Consider the following 23,322-nt stretch of genomic DNA (forward strand, 5'->3'; position numbering starts at 1 on the left):
TAACAAATAATGCTTTGAAATGTGCCATGACGTAAAAAGTGGCAAAAATTTTCACAAAACGACTACATCTTCTGTAATAAAAATCTTTCCAAAAGGTAACTTCAATAGCACTTTCCAGGGATTGTTAATTCTCAGAAAGTTGCCCCTAATGTCCCATCAAAATATCCCTTCCTAAAAGTTCAGTTATTGCTTATGCTGGGTTTAGAGGAAACCAAGATGAGCTTTTTTAGCCACTCAAAGAATGTCCCTGTGCAAACTTTAGGGGCCTGCTCCTCAAAGTGGGGGCCAAGGACTGGCATCATAACTGCAAGACCCACCCCAGAGTCAGAATTTACCTCTAAACAAGGGTAACATCTCTCATACTGAATTCTGAAAGACTATCCATTTCCTTAACGGTCTTCCCCACCCCCAACATGGTTAGGAAATGCTAAATTTTTTATTCATTTCTCAAAGGCCAATATATAAATATTTGATCTTTCCTATTGATTCATTCTAGTGTGTGTCTTCTTAATAATTTTAAGTCAAAAGACAGCAAAATGGTACCATGAAGACTTTCTTTGGTACTAAAGGAGGGAGGTGGTTCTTTGGACCAGTGAAAATCCAGATAATGCAGAGTCATCCATTGTACAAGATACACTAAAATTGTTGTTGTTCAGTCTCTGTGTCCGATTCTGCGATCCTATGGACTGGAACACGCCAAGCTTCTCTGTCTTTCACTATTTCCCTGAGTTTGCTCAAACTCATTTCCATTGCTTTCTTCACTAATTCTCACCACTTTTCCCAAGTTATGCAACTTGTTCAAGATGAGTTGTTCAACTATAAATTGAAGATAATTAAACGGACTTCTATTGTGTGGAACTGTGAAAGTTAAATGTGACATCATACAACCAATGGTTTATCACAATGCCTGGAACTTGGCATTTGCTAAATATGTTAGTCCCCCTTCTTTAAAGCAAGAAGAGTTACAGAGGGTTGTACCATGTGATTACCTGAAATTTCTGGTCTGTTGTGACATTCCAGTCCAAATGCTTCTCTTCAGGCCACGTGAGTCTTAAAGACTTTCACCACTTACTATGTTTCTGTTTCGTCTATGCCATGCTAATGGGTTGGCCAAAAAAGTTTATTTGGGTTTTTCCATAAGATGTAACAGAAAAATCCAAATGAACTTTTTTGGCCAACCCAATATTTAGTGCTGCATACTTACAAGAGACACTGACATATAGCTCCTGGGGTAGAAAGTTTGCTTTCATACCCCAATTCCTTTCTGTAGATGTTCAACATGTTTGGTTACCTTGAATGTGTTATTTAAAGTGGTAAACTTAGCATTTTTACTGTAACATAACAAATTATATTGTTCTAGATATGACATAGCTCAAATGAGTATGTCACTGGGCTGGTATTTAGCTACAAAAAATTCTAAGATATTCAAATATTTTCACAGGACTCTTAATGTTTTCAATTCAGTGATATGACCTTCATAGTGTCACTCACAAAATGCCACTGAGTGACTTATTTCTGAAGCACATAGATCACCTGCAGCAAATACCAAGACCACAGTAGCTGAGCACCTGGGAGCAGGTTTGGTGGGCAGACTCCTTTTCCTATGATGACTTCTCCTCTTTTCCCACTATTTGAGTAACTAAGTATAAAGAAGCATATTTGACCCTATTGGATGTCTGGGGCTTCCCAGATGGCTCATTAGTAAAGACCCACCTCCCAATGCAGGAGGCATGAGTTTGATCCCTGGGTTGGGAAGGTCCTCTGGAGGAGGAGCCACTCCAGTATTCTTGCCTGGAGAATCCCATGGACAGAGGAGCCTGGCAGGCTACAGTCCACGGGGTCACAAAGAGTCAGACACAACTGAACATTCACGCACACATGCTTGGGATGTCTTAAGTGAGTAGAGTTGTTTGATTATCTGCATTAAACCAGATTTTGCTCTTCTCTGCTGTTCAACTTTTTCTAGCTTAATAATTAAGGATGAATGTGACAAAGTGAGTGCAGGTTTATATATTATATTTATAGACAAAAGCTCATACAAAAGAGTCTGTGTGGTTAACAGAGACTGGAACAACTTCCCTAGCTCCAGACTGGAGACACACTTCCCTCAACACAGCAAAGAATCACTCTCTACTGTAACTACTCCTCTGTTTGTTAAACTTATTAATTACATCTGATACTCTGTCTGCGTCAGTGGTCATTACTCATTAACTTCTCTGCCCAAACCAGTGTGTCAACTTGAGGTTTTACTATGACACTAAATGATTCCACTGGATCTGGTCACGAGATCAAGGGATGGACTCTGGCTGGACTGAATAGTACCCACTATTCACTTCAACAGAGAGAGCAGTAGGGGGAAAGAGGAAAGGTCTATAGGGAAGGAACATCCAGAAAACACAGGAAGCAAGCACTAGAACTATTTTTCCTATGATTTCATTTGTCAGTTATATCTCATATAAGCTGAGAAATAAAAACAAACAAAACTTTGACTCTGGTAATTCTCAAAGATGTTTTTCGTCATCTGACATTTGCCAACATGCTCTGACTTCAAGGGTACAAAATTTTTGATATTAATTCAGAGGAAAGTGTGAAGATGTGAGACACCCACAATTTATTTTCTGCTATACTATTACAAAATCTTGTATTTTTATCAAACTGATAAAGGAAAGACCTTTCATTTCATTTCATTAAGGGAAGACCAGAGGCTCTTAGTGACTGGATAAAACACAAAACAGTATATTTTAATATTCTTTCGGAGATGAGGGAACCTCAGTATCAAAGCCAAAGGTCAGAAGACGGCTAGCAGAGGCTGCCAAGATGGGCCAGAGGCAACAAGGAAATGGTGTTAGATGTTGCAGGTATGGAGGATGGGCATTATGAAGGTACCCAGTCAAGTGTAATGGATAGAGATGAACTAATGAACCATCATCAGTGGAGTTACCCTGCTTATTGAAAGGAATATCAGAGGGAGAATCATTTTGGATTGCTCTGATTTTCACTAGATTGTAAGAGTGTCAGAAAAGTAACTCAAAGCCAGAATAGTCTCCTCATTGAATTTCTATCCACTCATTGCTTTGTCTACACGACTAGCAAAAGATTCACACATGGTTCCCAATATTAACTCTGGGATAATTAAGAAGAGAATTCACACTCAGGAGGGGAGGTGTGACAAACCAAGCTCTCAGCCAAGAAAGGCGAGTGGACATCTAAGGTGAGTGGACATCTAAGTTGCTCTTCTGTATGGCATGTTTTGACTTGTGACATTGGTAATCTCCCCACATGGTTCCAGGGCTTTACTGTGTGTGTGTCAAACAGGGCAAAAGCTTAAGCTTTCACTGAAGGTTGAGTAAGTAGTCCTGAGATTAAAATAGTGCCCAGGAGTCCTGAAGATACTGGGACATCACACTGGCTTAATCAAGTTACAGGACTTTAGTTTCTCCTTCTTTATAGTTAGGCTAAGACAGACATGGAAACAGACAAAGATTTAACAAACTCATAGACAGAAGAGAGAGAAAATCTCATGGTTAAGGCATAGGGGATCTCCTCTCAGGCTGCTGGTATGAGAATTCCAACTCCCCAGCTTACTCCCCAGTAAGTTTGTGCAAGATACTTGTTGTGCTTTCCAGCCTAGGCTCCCTTATCTTCAAGATGGAGATCATAGAAATACTGCACAGGGCTTTGAGAGAGTTAAGTGAGATAAGGACTTCCCTGGTGGCTTAGTTGGTAGAGAATCCACCTGCAATGTGGGAGACCTGGGTTGGATCCCTGGTTGGGAAAATCCCCTGGAGAAAGGCATGGCAACCCACTCCAGTATGCTTGCCTGGAGAATCCCCATGGACAGAGGAGCCTGGTGGGCTACCATCCATGGAGTCACAAAGAGTCAGACACGACTGAGTGACTAAGCACAGCACAGATACCCACAGTATTTAAAAGAGTATCCTGTAAATGGTGAGTGCTCAGTTAAAGTTAATTGTTGTTATATGTTTAAATAATTTCATTGGATAAGAGGCAGTACATTTCTCTATTCATGCTCTTGGGGGAAGTTGAGCCTCTTCTGCTACAGAATCTCTCCCAGAGAATCCTATATTGATTCAGCACTGAGGGCTTCTAGTCTTCTTGAGACTGAGATCAGTGTCTCCAATGATACAAGGTCAAGGGTCTCCCACTATATGGCATTCATGGTTCTCCAAGTGTTACTAGATCTCTTAACTTTTAGAAGGAATCCATGGAATTACATTTTGATTGTCACTATAGGTTCTTTTCCATGTTTATATTTTAATAAACATTATTAAACATTTTTCTTAATTCTCCAATCATTTATATATTTTTCCTAGGATTTTATTACAAAGGTGTATAGATTTAGCCTTGACAATTTCCCTTTAGGATTCCAGTCTCTGAGAATCTAAACTTCAGCCTTCTCTAGGATCAAATATGTCTTTCAAGTATTGCCCATGCTTTCACCTTTTTCTTAGATTTGAAATATTATAATTTGTAAGTAGATGTCACATTAGGAAAACTAACCAGATTATCCTGGAAAGTTTATATAACTACATCTTTAATAACCCCAGAGATGTCATTTTTGTCTTGAAGCAACCGAGAAAATGAAATGCTAGTTTATTTTTGAGAACCTCTAAAGAAGGAATGTCTGCATTTCTACTTGGGTGAAGTTCACAGTGGTTTAAGCACTATCTGACAACGATTCCCAATGGAATGAGAAAAACACCAAGCCTCAGACACGTATGTGATCACAGGCACCTCCAATGTGGATGCTCGCAATGCTACTGGAACTGAGAACAGGAAGTGGGTACACTGATTCTGCCATTACCACAGTAACTGAAACCAGCCTGATGATTGACAAAGTCTCATTGGTTTGGACACAGATAGTTTAGACTTGCTGTCAATATTGCTCAGGTTTCTACAATTTCACGATTCCACTTGAACTATTCAAGAACCATTCATGATGACTTTCCTAGAATTTTCAAAGTGACGACTTTTGCTCCAAAAGTTCCTGCCAAAAGGATTATAGCTGCCGCTGAGCTGCGCTTAGCGGTGCTTGACTCTTTGGAATCCCGTGGACTGTAGCCCACCAGGCTCCTCTGTCCATGCAATTCTCCAGGCAATAATATTGGAGCAGGTTGCCATTTCCTACTCCAGGGTATCTCCCTGACCCAGGGATCGAACCTGCATCTCTAGTGTTTCCTGCATTGGCAGTGGGTTCTTTGCCACTGTGCCACCTGGGAAACCCTAAAGGTTTATGGCTTATACCAAGTAAAACGATATCAGCTGATCGCAAGTCACACTACCCTGAATAAAACACAATTTGAATTGCACATTGTGGAAAGAATGATCAGCTCTCTGCTGATGTCCACCCTTAGGCACACAACTAGCCTGCATTTTCCAGATTCCCGGCTTCGGCCAGCCTGGTTTCCCAAAAGGTCGCATACAGAAAAGGTTTCCTGCAGTGAGCATCTTGCCCTAGGTTGATCCAGGAGTGAGGAACAAGTTTATGCTATATTTAAGCCACTACCCATTTGGATCTATTTATGAAAGAAGTTTAGCACTGGAGGGAGATGGAGTATGGCATATCAAAGTATGTCACCTGGGCATAAGGGCGACTTTTGAGCTAAAGGCACTTGCAAAACAGCAGGTGCAAGGGAGCACTTTAATCTCTCTTTTCTTCCTGAAAACAGGACACAGAACTTAAAAGATGCTGTCCCAGTACCAGGAGGAAGGAAACTATTATCAGATACTGGTGTCAAGCAGAAGAGACATCTTTACAGATCTTGTTAAAATAACTCCTATCTTTCTTGAGTCTCCTCATATATTTTAGTTACTTTCCCACAAATGCCTCACTTTGCTCAACCTAGTTTACAAACACTGAGGTCTCACCGTTTCTTTGGATCTTCATTTTCCCATGGGGGCTCTCGTGGACATGTGAAAACCTGTATGCTTTGCTCCTCTGTTGATCTATCTTATGTCAATTTAATTCTCGTGCTGGGCTAGAGACACTGAGAAAGAGATAAAGTTTGGTTTCCCCTACAGTGTTTCCCAACTAACTATATATGCTGTATTTTAAAATTATACACCCTTACTACCATCACACATGAGTAGAGATACTTTAACTTCATTTTAGTCCTTTTTAGTCCATCAAAGTTGTTTTCACAAACTTTACTGTTTAGGAATCTCACAATAACCTTGACAAATAGCAACACTAGGAAAATATATATGTTAAGTCAAAGCTATGGCTTTGTCAGTAGTCATGAATGGATGTAAGAATTGTACCATAAGGAAGGCCGAGTGCCAAAGAATTGATGCTGTTCAATCAGAATTCCAGTCTCTGAGAATCTAAACATCAGTCCTTTCTAGGATCAAATATGTCTTTTAAGTATTGCCCATGCTTTCACCTTTTTCTGGAGAAAAAGGTCTTCTCCACTTTGTGCTGGAGAAGACTCTTGAGAGTCCCTTGGACTGCAAGGAGATCAATTCAGTTGATCCTAAAGGAAATCAACCCTGAAATTTCATTGCAAGGATTGCTGCTGAAGCTGAAACTCTAATACTTTGGCCACCTGATACAAAGAGACATCTCATTGGAAAAGATCTTGATGCTGGAAAAGATTGAAGGCAAAAGGAGAAGGAGGCAGCAGAGAATGAAATGGTTCGATAGCATCATTGACTCAACGGACATGAATTTGAGCAAACTCTGGAAGACAGTGGAGGTCAGGGGAGTCTGGTGTGCTACAGTCCGTGGGTTTGAAAGAGTCAGATATGACTTAATGACTGAGCAACAATGACATGTTTCTTCAAAACAGTACTGCAGTAGGTAACTTTAAAGTCACTAAAGAAACTTTGAGTTCAAACTTTCGCTATTATGAAACAGAAAATCCCATAGAACCAGTAAAAAGAAAAGTAAACCAAGTTGCCATTTCAAACCTGAGCTGGTAATAAATACACTTTGAAGAGATACTTCTGTGGCCCAAATGACCAGTAAGAAATAATTATTGACATCATAATTGTCCTTACCTGCTAAAGAGGACATATTAATAATGATGCCACCTTCACCTCCATTTTGTTTGCTCATGTAATCCAAGCCCAGGTAGGTTCCACTGATCACTGAAACCTAGTCCAGGGGTAGAAATAGGAAAAGCAACAGAAGCATTATATTTTATGATATAATAACACCCCAACATTTCTATTGCTACCTCAGACACTGATGGAGACTCCTGCAAATGTAATCAATGAAAGGTTATAAAATGGCTGTGTTTTTGTTTTAAAGCCAGTCATTAACTCTTTTGTTTGCCTAAACTTCTAGAGCTCATCACATTTCTTCAAAACTTCACTTAGTTGCCCAATTTCTGAGATTTTATGATAAATGTTATATTGCAACAGTGTCTTATTAACTTGCATTAATTCACAGCACCTTCAAGAATTCTATATATTATTTTTCTCTTCTAAATACTGGATACAAAATTTATTCACCCTGTTTAGCCCATAGTTCTCTTGCCCAGGTATTCTACATCCATCTGTTGTGTTTCATTCTCTTGCCTCTTGGAATATATCATAGTGGATACCCTTGATTGCCTGTACAGTTCTCATTTCCTTCTTTTTTGCATTTGTATCTACTTCTTCATGTAATACAAAGGAAGGCAATCTCCCTTGCTTTAGTGCAGACAGTGGTTAATCTAATTGAGTCACAGAAATCCCATTCCCCTTGCCTGTGACTGGTTTAGGAGATGAAAGTGACCCATTTCCCAGCCAGTAAGACCAGAGAAGGAGTCAGCTGCAAGTGGGGTCCAGGTTGGGGAGGGTGATGAAAGAGGATGCTGCAGAGAAAAATTTCAGTGCTCTTAAGAAAACCAAATGATTACATTACTCCTTTTTCATTGCTTTGTACACAGGGAATGGCAGGGACATTGCCTTGAAAAGCAGGGATATTACTTTGCCAACAAAGGTTGAGTTCAGTTTCTCAGTCGTGTCCGACTCTTTGTGACATTGGGTGCTGCAGCACAGAAGGCTTCCTTGTCCATCACCAACACCCAGAGCTTGCTCACACTCATGTCTATCCAGTTGGTGATGCCATCCAAACATCTCAGCCTCTATCATCCCCTTCTCCTCCCACCTTCAATCTTTCCCAGCATCAGGGTCTTTCCAATGAGTCAGTTCTTCACATCAGGTGGCCAAAGTATTGGAGTTTCAGCTTCAGCATCAGTCCTTCCAATGAATATTCAGGACTGATTTTCTTTAGGATGGACTGGGTGGATCTCCTTGCAGTCCAAGGGACTCTCAAGAGTCTTCTCCAACATCACAGTTCAAAAATATCAGTTCTTCAGTGCTCAGCTTTCTTTACAGTCCAACTCTCACATCCATACATGACTTCTGGAAAAACCATAGCTTTGACTAGATGAAGCTTTGTCGGCAAAGTAACATCTCTGTTTTTCAATATGCTATCTAGAATGGTCATAGCTTTCCTTCCATGGAGCAAGTGTCTTTTAATTTCATGGCTGCAGACACCATCTGCAGTGGTTTTGGAGCCCCAAAAAAGAAAGTCTCTCACAGTTTCCATTGTTTCCCCATCTATTTGCCATGAAGTAATAGAACCGGATGTCATGATTTTAGTATTCTGAATGCTGAGTTTTAAGCCAACTTTTTCACTCTCCTCTTTCACTTTCATCAAGAGGCTCTTTAGTTCTTCTTCACTTTCTGCCATAAGGGTGGTGTTGTCTGCATATCTGAGGTTACTGATATTTCTCCCGGTAATCTTGATTTCAACTTGTGCTTCATCCAGCCAGGCATTTCTCATGATGTACTCTCAATATTAGTTAAATAAGTAGGATGACAATATACAGCCTTGACATACTCCCTTCTCGATTTGGAACCAGTTTGTTGTTACAAGTTCGGATCTAACTGTTGCTTCTTGATCTGCATACAGATTTCTCAGAAAGCAGGTCAGGTGGTCTGGTATTCCCATCTCGTTAAGAATTTTCCAGAGTTTGTTGTGATCCATGCAGTCAATGTGCCACACAAGGCTTTGGCATAGTCAATAAAGCAGAAGTAGATGTTTTTCTGGAACTCTCTTGCTTTTTCTATGATCCAACGGATGTTGGCAATTTGATCTCTGGTTCCTCTGCCTTTTCTAAATCCAGCTTGAACATCTGGAAGCTCATGGTTTATATACTATTGAATCCTGGCTTGAAGAATTTTGAGCATTACTTTGCTAGCATGTGAAATGTGCAATTGTGCAGTAGTTTGGACATTCTTTGGCATTGCCTTTCTTTGGGATTGGAATGAAAACTGACCTTTTCCAGTAGTCATGTATGGATGTGAGAGTTGGAATATAAAGAAGGCTGAGTACTGAAGAATTGATGCTTTTGAACTGTGGTTTGGAGAAGACTCTTGAGAATCCCTTGGATTGAAAAGAGATCAAACCAGTTAGTCCTAATGAAAATCAGTTCTGAATATTCATCGGAAGGACTGATGTTGAAACTGAAACTCCAATACTTTGGCCACTTGATGCAAAGAACCGACTAATTGGAAAAGGCCCTGATGCTGGGAAAGATTGTAGGCAGGAGGAGAAGGGGATGACAGAGGATGAAATGATTGGATGGCATCACTGACTCAATGAACATGAGTTTCAGCAAACTCCGGGAGTTGGTGATGGACAGGGAAGCCTGCCGTGCTGCAGTCCACGAGGTGGCAAAGAGTTGGATATGATTGAGTGACTGAACAACAACAATGGCTGGAATGAAGTTATAGAGATAGCATCCTTAAGAGGGAACCACCATGGAGGATGGCAGATGGAAGAGATGGCAGGGACTGTCCTGATGATATCACAGAGCTGCAACATGCAGCAGCCCTGAACTCAGCGTCCTGTGAGATCACATAGCTGTTTCGCCCAGACTGAGCGGGGGATTCTTGTTCCCTGGACACATGGTCTTCAGTAATGAAATCACTTAATTTTCTTCATCACTCCTGCAGCTACCTTTTTGATAGCTTATTCTGTTTTATTACTGACACCCACATATAGGCACCTTTTCAGTTTTATTCCAACATTTAAGAATTAATTGGCGCTTCCATGGTGGTCCAGTGGTTAAGAATCTGCCTTGTAATGCAGAAGACACGGGTTTGGCCCCTGGTCCTGGAAGATCCCACACGCCACAGAGCAACTAAGCCCATGTGCCACAACTACCGAGCCTGTGCTCCACAACAAGAGAAGCCTGTGCATTGTAACCAGAGAGCAGCCCCTGCTCTCCACAATCAGAGAAAGCCTGCGTGCAGCAACAAAAATCCAGCACAACCAAAAATAAATAAATAAGAACTAACCACTACCAAAAGCAACTTATGACATGCAACGTATTTGAAACCTTACATTCCCTTTTAGATTCAAGAACGCCTCTCCCTTCAACTCAGACTTTTAGAAGAAAATTTCCTTTTGAAACCTTAATTCCTATGACTTTCATTCTTTACAATACTGCAAAGAAAACAATATAACAGAGAATGAGATAACGAGTCTGAACCTGAGGGCATATATTGATGGTTACCTTCTTTTTATTTTAAAAATTCTTTTTGGAGTTTCCTTGACAAGCATTCAGAGTTGCCTCTATACCTAACAGTAGTTTTAGCACAAAGAAGTAAACTGGATTCTATTCACTCAAGCCATGCATCAGTGTGATATTAAGCAAACTCAGGGAGAATGCATAAAATGTGCACATGATTCTCTTTTAAAAGGAAAAAAAAAGTCTTCAGTGGTTTATACAAGAAGGATTTAAAAATGTACATGGCTGGAATTACTGAAGTCAGATTCTGTGTGTTTCTGCCCAGGTCTCTAGCATGTCTGAACAGAATTTCTGTTTATGTGTATTGGCACTACTCTTTTATTCTCAGGTATTTACAGCTTTGCTGACACCTGTTTTGGGTTTTCAACATCTACATGATGCAGCCAGATAGAAGACTGGGGAATGTTTCTAAATTTTTTAAAAGCCAGATTTATTTCCCAGTTTTTGATGAAGGAGGAAAAATAATTATCATGCCATCTGTTATCAGGTTAAGAATTGAGTAATTTTTCAAATGAAAGTATTCTTCAAATAAGTCTACAAGAAAAAAAAACTAATGTTTTAGCGGAACATATATATTTTCACCTCTCTTCCTTTACTATGACAATCTCTTCCACATCCCAGATCATATATTAAGGAAAATTCAATGTCTAATTTTATGTGTGGTTAGTCGTTCAGTTATGTCTGACTCTTTGCAAGCCTATGGACTGCAGCCTGCCAGGTTCCTCTGTCCATGGGAATTCTCCAAGCAAGAATACTGGAGTGGATTGCCATGACCTCCACAGGATCTTCCCAACCCAGGGATCGAACCCAGGTCTCCAGCATTGCAGGTGGATTCTTTACCAACTGAGTCACCAGGGAATCCTTAATTTTACATAGTGAGAATAAATAAAAACTTGACTATTGACAAAAAAATCTAATGAACACATGCTTACTCAATATTTTCAGTTATGAAAAGAGAATTTTTTTAATGTACACTGAAATTACAATTGTTTAGTATCCCAAATCTTAAAATTTTTTTTTCATGAATTAAGGCATTCTGTAACTTAAAAATCACTCTCATAAATTCCCCTATCCTGGAAATAATTCTCTAGTAATAACGATAAATGAATAAATGAACTTAACTCCTCTCAATAAGCATCATGTCTTCTATTATACACACATATATGTATAGGTAGGCTTCCCTGGGGGTTCAGCAGAAAAAAAAAAACCACCTGCAATGCAGAAGACCCAGGAGACGTGGGTTTAATCCCTGGCTTGGGGAGATCCCATGGAGGAGGGCATGGGCTTCTGTGGGGGCCCAGACAGTAAAGAAGAATCTCTCTGCAATGTGGGAGACCTGGGTTTGACTGCTGGGTTGGGAAGATCCCTGGAGAAGAAAATGACTACCCACTCCAGTACTCTTGTCTGGAGAATTCCATGGACAGAGGAACCATGGAGACGCAAAGAGCCAGACACAACAGAGCAACACACACAGACACACACACACAGACACAGACACACACACACACACACATGTATATATGTTCCTATCGTATTTGTGTGTGTGTTTACTACTGAAATTTTCTAATCTGTTATTTGCTTTATCTCATTTCCCTCCACTCTGGAGTCGCTTTCAGTTTATTTATGGTTCTTGTGCTACATAGTAACTAAAGCAATTAAAAAAAATTCTGTCATATAATCATAAAACTTTACCTTTCAGGTCCTTGTTTTCCCTCCAGTCAATTTTCGAGGGATACTACTAATAAAGATGATCATTTTTTTTCTGAAATCTATTTTCATCTTTTTTTCTTCCATGTTCAATCTTTCAAAATTTCTACTTATTTAGGCGATAAATATGACTGTGTTCCCCCTTGCAGAAGCTACTTATAATTCAGGAAGCCTTGCCTAACTAACTAAAATAGGTCTATAGGGTCCTCAGATATGATAGAGTTGCAATAATAGAAAGTAGTTATTAATTTAAGTTGTAATCAGCATGCTTGGGAGCCAAGAAAAAGAAGTATGCTTGACAAGTGTTTCTATCTGTTTCCTCAACTCTTCATTAAAGGCAGAGTAGAGCAGAAAAGTCTACTTCATTTAGAAATGAGATGGTGGGAATGAAGAAAATGTGACTTCATACAAATTATGCTTTATTAAAGCTTAACCAACCTTAGAGTTAAAAGGATTACTTTCATCCTTTCCCAATCTGGGAAATTCAAAATCAGAAAAATGAAATAAAAATTCACAAATTTTAAAAAATATTTATTTAGTTTACTTTTATTTATTTATTTGGCTGTGCTGGGTCTTAGTTATAGCATGTGGGCTCTAGTTCCCTGACCAGGCATCAAACCCAGGCCCCCTGCATTGACAGCATGGATTCTTACCTATTGGACCATCAAGGAAGTCCCAAAAGTTCATGAATTTTAAATTCAGGTACAGAACAAATCCTTTTAAAGAATCCCCAGTGATAGCCATCAATTTTATTTAATTTTTATTTGAATATGCTAATAGAGTCAATACAAGTTAGTCATATGTCCAAATTAAGTCATAAGTCCCACCCAAGTATTAATGAGTTATTTAGGCTTATTAAAGTTTCAAATAGTGAAATAAATACATTACCAAATGACTTTATCAGTATTCAAAGTGAAGTCTACCTCTGCTCAATGACCAGACCAACCTTTGATAATTATGCAAAAATTCTTTCTTTCCTGAATGTTCCTTGTGAGTCTGAGCAACTATAAATAAGGCTCCTGTGGCTGATTTCAGACTGAAAAGGAAGGACAGAGAAGTCTAATGGGAAAAAAAAGATTGGGAAGAGGTTTACTGGAGCTCTTATGTGCAACACATGGTGAGAACCACTGTCCGAAGAATAAAGAAGGGATAAATTTGGTAAGGAATAAAAGTGGAAGGATAGACAATACTGTTTGCAATACTGATGTAATAGGAAACCATCCAAACATTGTGCTGAAAAACTAAAATGAATATCCATGTCTGCAAAATATCATAGGATAGCAGTTCATTTTTCTAATACATTTTAATTGAACATCTACTAAGCATGCAAAACAAAACAAAAGAACTTACAGCATATTAGCATAAGTTGTACATGTATCAAAATATTACTACTAAAATTTCAAAAACTGATAAGCCCTATGAGGATAAGTTATGTTGTATAAGTTTTCAGAAGAGGGAATGATATGTGGTGAGGTTCTGTAACTAACTGATGACTCTCTGACATGGACAAGAACATGGAAAAACATGGAAAAGACCACAAATGGAATTGTATAATACAAGGAAGCAAATTACATCCAGAGCAGAATTGAAAAAAAATATTATACACAAACCACACACAAATATTTGCATTCTACTACTAGAGATAATCAAGTTAGGAGGACAATGATTAGTCAGACTCTAATCTACTCTTGCAAAGAGTATTGGAGGTAGGAGTGAAGGAACTTGTTTTTAAGTTATATATGGGTGACAAAGGTTATAGCTTGTTCTCTTTCTGTAATATTAAACAAATGCCATCAGTCTCTGGAGTTAAGCTAAGGAGTGGCCTCTGTCAGCAGAGTTCAAAGAAAAGTAAAGGCCAGTTGAGTTTCAATGAGGAAGAATCCTGGAGAGTGAGCTATAACCAAATGGGACAAATAAAATTCCCGTCTTCCAGAATTCTCTATCTGCAGATAATGCAAGAACTTCCCAGCTTGGAGCAGATGTTTATTCACCTGTGTTTTTATTATAATAAAGCAAACATGACCTCTCTGCTGGATGAAAACAGATCATTAGAATCTAATCCTATTCCCCCTGTGATATCTCTTCACTATTTTCATGTTTCTTTATATTAACTCTAATCATTACACATGTTTTCTGACAGCTGATTTCTCAGAGAAAAGACACAGTAGGTGCCCATTATGAATGAACTGAACATGGGAAATTTACATCCTAGGGACCGCTATCTATAAAATATCTGGAGTTTTACTGATGAAACTAAAAATAATAGTGATACACAAGGGAAAGAATTGTTGTGTGCTCTTTTTTATTAGTATAGCTCAATTTAAAAAATTTGGTCACTTTATGTGGTTTCAGAGAGTGGCATAAGTTCATAAAAAATATATCTTCTTTAAATTCCTGAAGTTTCCAATTGGTTGCATGTTCAAAAAAAATTGTTTTTAAACCTGGCAACCAAAGGATATACTGAAATATGGTTCATAATCAGCCAGGGATAACCACCAAAGAGTACGCATAAAATGTACTATTTTCTTGTCAGCCAAAGAAAATTAAGGCTATCCAATGGAATTTAAGATAAGAATGGAAACAGAACATAAACAAAAAGAAAATTTAGTGAACATGAAGTATGAACTAAAGCAAAAGGAATAAATCCTAACAGAAGAGTAAAAATAAATATGAGTGGCTTAAATTCACAAATATAAAAAGCATTTGTTCTAGGATGTGATTTGAAAAATAAGATTTTACATTATACTGTTAGCAAGAGACAAAATTAACATTAAAGGTTATTTTCATTTTCAAAATAAAGAAACAGAAAAAAGAATGCCTAGGTAAATGAGAATCAAAAAAAAAAAAAAACATGGATGCCAATTTTATATCTGGAAATAGAAAACAAATAAAAAATCCCAGGTTGCAATGGGGTTAAAACTTTAAAAAGTCAACACTAGTACAGCCACTATGGAGAACAGTGTGAAGATTCCTTAAAAAACTGGAAATAGAACTGCCATATGACCCAGCAATCCCACTCCTGGGCATACACACTGAGGAAACCAGATCTGAAAGAGACACGTGTACCCCAGTGTTCATCACAGCACTGTTTATAATAGCCAGGACATGGAAGCAACCTAGATGCCCATCAGCAGACGAATGGATAAGGAAGCTGTGGTACATATACACCATGGAATATTACTCAGCCATTAAAAAGGATTCATTTGAATCAGTTCTAATGAGATGTATGAAACATGGAGCCCATTATACAGAGTGAAGTAAGCCAGAAAGATAAAGACCAATACAGTTTACTAACGCATATATATGGAATTTAGAAAGATGGTAATGATAATCCTATACACAAAACAGAAAAAGAGACACAGATGTACAGAACAGACTTTTAGACTCTGTGGGAGAAAGTGAGGGTGGGATGTGCTGAGAGAACAGCATTGAAACAAGTATACTATCAAGGGTGAAACAGATCACCAGCCCAGGTTGGATACATGAGACAAGTGCTCAGGGCTGGTGCACTGGGAAGACCCAGAGGGATGGGATGGAAAGGGAGGCGGGAGTGGGGATCGGGATGGGGACCACATGTAAATCCATGGCTGATTCATGTCAATGTATGGCAAAAACCACTACAATACTGTAAAGTAATTAGCCTCCAACTAATAAAAATAAATGGAAAAAAAAAGTCAATGGTTGATAAATTATGATCACAAGCCATTTATGCAGAATTAAAACTGACAGGATGACTGAAAGAGATAGGCAAATTGACAACTGTCATTTGAGATATGACTACATTCTATTCAGAAACAGACAAATGAAGGAGATAAAGCAAAGGAATAACTGACAGCCAAATCAAATAGAAATATTTTCAGAAAATGATAAGATCTTATCATTCATAACAGAGACACAAACATAAAATTAAATTAGATGCTAACTAAGCAAAATCAATGGTATTAGACATTGATATACCATGATAAAGTAAGATTTAGCCAAGAGATGTAACTATGGTTAACAGAATGAAAATATTTCATTTTACTTAACTATACTATTTGCGTAAAGTAGAAGAAAATCAAAGAGTTGTCTCAACTCAGAAACAGCAGTTGTGAGGTCTCTAAACATACACACACACATGGGAAACATTTTGAGAGACACTTGACAAACACCTTTGAAAGTTATTTTGAAATATGATACCCAGGAACGCTTGAGACAAATTTTAGATAGAACTAGAAGGAGGGTGTTTGCACTTTAAAATAGTACCTTTTGATCTGGGTCAAAGGATTTTAGGTATCTGTCAAGCTTGGGGTGCAACTCTGTACCTTAAAAAAAGTAGTGCTCACAGATTACCTTTTTTTGCATGTTAGGGTAATTCTCATCAATTCTATCAAGTTATTACAGTTAAGTCATTACTCATGAGAATGTCAATTCAAGTCAAATATTTATTGACTAAGCACTATGTTCAGGATATCGTGTTGATTACTGAGAGAAGAACAAAGAAAAACATCACATGGTACCTGTTTTTAAGAAGTTGAATATGGTGAAGTAGGCAGCACTCCCTGTGTGTTAATATACACACCGTGGCCCCTCTGCACTTTATACATGCCTGCTTTGCAAGACTAATAAAAAAGATTACCAAATAAAAGAAATTACCAAGGGCATGGTGACCCCATGCCCAGCCCAGCTCTGACATCTGGCTTTAGCTAAAGTTTGAGTATTTCTAAACCCCAATGGTTTATGTCATGTGTTTATAAAATGGGATAATCAGTAAGCTTGTAATACAATGCAGAAAACAAATTTTATTTCCTAATTCTACATTTTCACAATTCAAGAAAGAATTAAATAATCAACAAACATTGTGGACATGACACACACACATGCGTACATACACATACACTGACATTAATAATAAAATCTTAATTATTACAAAGTCCAATGGTCACTTTAGCCTTGTTTTCTATTGTAGTCCTGGAATTAAATTTAGTTTTTAAATAAAAATGTAAGGCAGAAATTGGAAAGATTTTTTTCTGAAAAAATTCAAATAGTAAACATTTTAGGCATTGTGCATCATAGGGCCACAGTCACAATTATTCAGCTCTATTGCTATAGCATAAAAGTAGCCAGAGACATGTAAATAAACCTTGGCTGTGTGCCAATAAAGCTTTACAGACACTGAAATTTGAATTTCATATATTCATACATTTCTTTCTTTTTTTTTTTTTTTACTATTTTTTCAACTATTAGAACATGTAAAGCCCATTTGTAGCTTGCAGGTCATACAAAAACAGATGGCAGGCTAGTTTGGCTGGAAATCATAGCTTGACAACTATTAAGTTACTCAATAAATGATGTTTTTTTCCTATTTCCTTTTAATATTTTAAGACAGATTTATTTTCATAATTGAAAATCTCAAATGTCTTCCTATTTGTGAATGGAAGTGCTTTTTCCCCTAGCTTTTTGTAAATTCCCTTTTTCTAAATTGTAGGTCATTATATTGTTTCCATGAAAAAAACCCTTTTTTCCTTTTAAGACATCCTTTTATGAAGTAATTGTAGAGAATGAACATGGTTTAGACAACTTACCAAATTAATCTGCAGAGTTTTTTCCCAGTTTTTCTCATTATTCACTCCAGCATTATTGACCAAGATGTCCAGCCTTCCAAAGTGATCTACAACTTTCCTAAAAGTATCTAATAAAAAAAGAAGACATTATAGATCTGTTCTTACTTTGCACAGATACATTTATCACAGTCTATGCCCTGAAACGATGTTTTAACTTATGCAGTCTTCTGGTGAAAATTACACTCCTAGACTGTGGCTTATTGCCTTGCTTCTCAGTGTGGTTTGTGAGTCAGCAGAATCAATCAGAATTACCTGGGAACCTGTCAAAAATGCAGAATCAGTGGTACCACAGACCTATGGAATCAGAATCTTAACTTTAGTAAGATCCGTAGACAATTTGTATGCACATTAAATTTCTGTAAGCAGTATCTCAATGGAGTAAATTTTAGAGAGCTGAGCACCCTGTGCTAAGTGCTCTTGGAAGTCAGTTGGGGCAGCCAGCATCTCTGTCCCTGAGAAATTACTAAAGTTCTGTGGTTTAGCCTATGACAAACATCCTTTTAAAAATAAGCCATATTATCTTCAGAAAGTGTCACATTAAACACTTGTGTATTCAGATCCATTATGATCGTTTTAGTGCATCTAGTACCTAGTGGGCTTCCCAGGTGGTGCTAGTGGTAAAGAACCTGCCTGCAAATACAGGAGGCACAAGAGATGTGGGTTCGATCCCTGGGTGGGGAAGATGTGGGGAAAATCCCACATCTTCCCCACCCAGGGGAGGAGGGCATGGCAGCCCACTTCAGCATTCTTGCCTGGAGAATCCCATGGACAGAGGAGCCTGGCGGGTCCACAGGGTCACAAAGGGTCGGACATGACTTAAGCGACTTAGCAGGTACATGCACACTCTTCAGAACTCCACAACCACCTTACAGGAAATTAGGTTGTCAAATACAAATGGCTTCTCACTTTTGGGCTCAAGCAACTCATAGTCTAGGTTTTGCTGACATTTAAAAGCCATGGCACCCTTTATAATTTGCCTAAACTCTTCCTGTTGCTTTTTTTTTTTCATCTGTAGGTCATCGCCAAGAACTTTTTCACCTCTGTATTTTTATAATTTCAATGCCATCTCTTGGGCCACGTGTCTACATAGTTTTAAAAGTTGTAGCCCACACTAAACCTTGAAACTGGAAGAGCCAATGCCAAGTTTTCCTAAAATGTAAATAAACACTGATGTCTAGAAAACATGTGGCTTTCTCATTGACCATCATGCCTTCTCCTGGTCACTCATTATGTGTCTGGTTTCCTCCTCCACAATCAGTTATCCTTAAGGAACGTGTTTACAGCCAAGGTACTAATTTTAAATACTGGGAAGCAAAACAATTAAGAATAAATGTCATGTGCAAAACTACATAAATTCAGACAGAAATAACTTTCAGATGACCTCTACTGTTCGCTATTCTATCAGCATGGCTGTTGGGATTTGACATGACTTTACCCCTGAAGAAAAATACCCTGTGCAATCAGCAACACTTTATCCTCTGGCAAAATACATTCCTCTGGCACTGTGTTTACAGGTCTCTTCTGTTCACACTTATAATCCATGTTATGGGTCTTTATAAAATTTTCAGAGTTTAATTACATAATTTCCTTTAAAACAATTTCCCTGAACAACAAGGTGTTTCCTTCTAACATACCACTCCATTTTCACTCTTTCACAGAACACTCCAACATTAAAACACACACACACACAGACTCATCCATGTTAAGAAAAGTACTAAAGTGACTTTCATGAAAGTTTTTGATCCGTTAATTAAAGATGTGCCTAACAATTTTTTTCACTTAGTCTTTCAATAAAAAACCTTGTGAAATATAAATGTTCTATTTTCTCGTTTTTCCTCGAAATACATGTATTTTTTCATGCAGATCTGTTGGACTCCTAAATGACCAAATCTGTTTTTTGTCTGCACCAATACTGTCTCTAGATTGGTCAAGTAGATCTGTCTGTCTTAAGCGAGTAGACAGAAACAGGAAAGCACTGAGGAAAGTCTGATAGAAACTTTTCTTCTGCAATTCTAACTCTGCAATACAACTATTGCTGTTTTTAAAGCATTTCATAGGGGAAAAATCAGGGAGAACATCTGGTCAAAAGCATCCAGCACAGCTGTGATGACAACCCTTGACCTTGCATTCTAGCATGTTCCAAGGAGAAACTGCCACATTTGATTGCCATTGGACTCTGCAGTCTTCCAGCTTTCTGGGAGAAGTAGTTTGCAGTAATCCCCTAGCCTATTTTATCTAAGTTCCATTTGCAAGTTCAATCATTTAATAACTACTGAAGCAGCACTCTCTTGGAATACACCAAGGAATTTTGATTACATTAGGTGCTGCCAAATGACTAAAAGAAAAGGATTTCTCAAACATGCTTGGCTTTTCTTCCTCCTTAGTTTTTTTATATTTATTGGGATGTCAGAGGAATTTATGTCTATTGGGATGTCAGAGGAAACGTAGCAGTCGGCTATCTCTTGGAGCTCAGCGGTAGTTGCTTTGCAGGTTGCCTGCCGCCACCCCAAGCTGGCTCTCTGGCGCAGGCTGCCTTCAGGTTGCTACTTGCTCAAGGCGCGCTCTGCGCTAATGGATTGATTTCCCCCTCGCTTACCTCTCAGTTGTTCCTGATCGGCCACATCGCACTGAATAAACAGAGTCTTCTGAGGTTCAAACTGCTCATCCAGGGCAGCTTTACACTTGACACCTGCTTCGAGATTCCAATCGACCAGCGCTACCTACGGACAAAAGCAGAGGAATCGAGATCCTTCGCGCCTGATAAAACAGACAGACCGACAATGCAGAGACAACAGGAACCTCCTCGTTTGGACCTGAGATCGGGCAGTCTACAGATCGGGTTCTCTGCCGGCGCATTCGAAGTCAGCTGGAGTGAGCCAGCCTGGACAGCTCTGGAGGCGGCAAGGAGAGCACCGGGGGCGCAGCCTGGTCGCTCACGCCCGGGGGCCGCGGCTGGAGGGCGGGTCTCGGGTGGGCCGTGCGCCTCGCCGCGCTTACCTTGGCGCCCTTGAGCAGCAGTGCCTCGGCGGAGGCTCGGCCGATGCCCTGGGCCGCGCCGGTCACCAGCGCCACTTTGCCGTTCACGTGCATGTCGCCGCCTGCGCTCGGTGGGCGAGCTCGGCGTCTCGGCGCGGCCGCGGCTTTTAAGGACCCTGCGCGCGCGCATGTGTGCCGGGCCGCGCTCGCCTGCCAGTGGGCGGGGATGAAGCTGTCAAGCCGCGCCGGCACCCAGGACTGTGTCACCTGGCCTGAGCGCTCCGGCCCGGCGAGCTTTGCCTTCCTGACTCGTAGCCGAGCCTAGGAGCCTCCCCCTGCACTGGGGCATGAGACATGCGGTAAATAAACAGCTCTGCCTCTGCGGAACTTGTAACCTAAGCTAGCTGGGGAGAAGATGATGATCTGGACGCCCGCTGGCTGGTTAAGGAGCACGCAGAAAGCTTATTCCCCAGGAAGAGATCCCTTCTGTGAGCCGAAGAGCACCCCGTAAAAGGAGGGCAGAGGAGAGGTTGAAGAGCTTGGATTCCTCCCCCAACCCCAACCCCCACCCCCACCCTCCAAAAAATCGAAAAAGGAGAAACAAAGCAAAAACCAAAAACAGTAAAGCACAATTTTAGGGACTGCACTTTCGTCTCAATCTAAGTTTTTAAATTCTTATTTCACGGACATCAGTGGGGATGGAGAGAGCAGAGGTGACTAACACTGTTTTTAGGGGTTTGTTGTTGTTGTTGTTGTTGTTTTTACTGAACTGTGCTTTGGACAAACCTGTAAAGGGGTTGGAAATGAAAAGTGCACTGGGCTCTGAACAGAAACCGCTGGATCCTGTCTTTCAAGACTGGAACTTTTAGGAGTGTTGTTGACACTCGGGTTTCACATCAGCGTCAATTCTGGGTCACCCTGAGAGTGCCCGGCAAGAACTGTCATCACTGACTGCACTGGGCTTCCAGCCTCGCTGTCAGCCTGGTGAGGTGCAGGTTCAATGGAATGTTTGCTGGTTGAGTCATGCTAGTTCTGGAGGCTTCCAGTTAAGTATGGGACAGAGGTTCCTGGTCCTCCAGGAATTTGAGCTTGAGCTGTGCACTAAGATGCATTCAGTTGGGAATATTCCACTGACTTTGTCTTTCTTTCTTTCCTGTTATCGTCTGCAGGCTTCAGTTCTAGTTCTGTAAACTGAATACCTGCCTGGCATTTATTTTCATGATCAAAGAAATCTAAGTACTTGGGGAGACAGAAGTCAGGCAAAAAGCTCACACAACAGGGATGAATCCTTTGTGTACTTCTTTGTTGCTCCCAAGAGGCAGCAGATGAGGTAACTGGCATGCAGGCATGTATGGGGAGGGTGTGTGAAATATATGTTGTCAGCACACCACTGAAACAGAAGTCTTTATATTGAAAGAGAATAGCAGAGGATTTTTTAAAAAAATTAAAAGGAAGCAAAGGAAAACCCAAACCTCTAGAAGCACGTACAGAACATAGAAGAAAGGAAATGTTTTTCTTTATCAGGAAAGAACTAGCATAAGAGCCAGAGAAGGAGCGGCTGGAGTGACATGGGGACGTGTTGGAAAAGCATATGGAAAAAAAGTTTCAGGGAATAAAGGAGTCATTACTAATGCAAAGTACTCTGATAAGCACAGGGAAAGAATGATGAAGAAATACTTTAAAATTTTCCAGACAATAATCGGTGTCAGTATATTTGCTTTTTAAATTTGATTTTTGTTCATCATGAATTTTTTTTTAATCAATGTTTATGTTTACTTATATTTTGGCCACATCCTGTGGCTTGTGGGATCTTAGTTCCCCAACCACGGATCAAACTCATGACCCTGCAGTGGGAACACGAAGTCTTAACCACTGGACCCCCAGGGAAGTCCTGGCGTCAGTATATTTAGATGGCACAGAAACCAAATGCTGAAATTTGGTTTCTGACCAAACAGGTTTAAGACCAACATGACATGGGAAGCAGTAGATTGCACGGTAGTTGGAAAGACCAGTAAGCAGATGAGTTATTCTTTTAAGAAAGGATAGGGATGGATTCAGGTTAAAAGCCAGTCAGTGAGAGTGAAAAACAGGAGAATAGAAGCGGTAAGGGGGTGGGTGGGTGCATGGCTGGGTGGGCGCATCAGCGCAGATTCAGACAAAGCTGGTTTGGGTCTTGTCTCTCTGCTCCTGCCTGATTGTGTGACCTTGAGCTAGCTGCTTCAATGCTGTGTTTCAGGGCCCTTATTGGTAAGTAGCAGCTCCTATCAGACTTTAGGGACAATGAAATTAGGCCTGGCATAAATTGATAACAATTTTAGCTCATATGAGATGGAGAAAAATGTGAGAAACAATTTTATTAGTAGAAAGGAAAGACTGGGAGTTTGAGCACAGTTGGTAACCCCCACCCCTTTCCTTCCCCTTGGTTTCCATGGTGACTGTCTTTGTTCAGACCCTCTACACTTTCTCTTCTGACACAAATAGCAGTT

General features: G+C 39.7%; 1 protein-coding gene across 1 annotated transcript in view; it reads right to left on the reverse strand.

The window, feature by feature from the left end:
• HPGD (15-hydroxyprostaglandin dehydrogenase) overlaps positions 1–21,320 on the reverse strand; it is a 35,808-nt gene extending 14,488 nt beyond the window's left edge. Inside the window, exons 1-4 of the mRNA XM_065907878.1 lie at positions 20,858–21,320; positions 20,457–20,580; positions 17,822–17,928; positions 7,021–7,117 (exon numbers count right to left, since the gene is read on the reverse strand). Coding sequence (XP_065763950.1) covers positions 7,021–7,117; positions 17,822–17,928; positions 20,457–20,580; positions 20,858–20,950 — 421 coding nt within the window. The 5' untranslated portion in view covers positions 20,951–21,320. The remainder of the gene's footprint in view (positions 1–7,020; positions 7,118–17,821; positions 17,929–20,456; positions 20,581–20,857) is intronic.
• Between the last annotated feature and the right edge of the window lie 2,002 nt (positions 21,321–23,322).

Source organism: Muntiacus reevesi, chromosome 17, assembly GCF_963930625.1.
Source record: "Muntiacus reevesi chromosome 17, mMunRee1.1, whole genome shotgun sequence".
Lineage (NCBI taxonomy): Eukaryota > Metazoa > Chordata > Mammalia > Artiodactyla > Cervidae > Muntiacus > Muntiacus reevesi.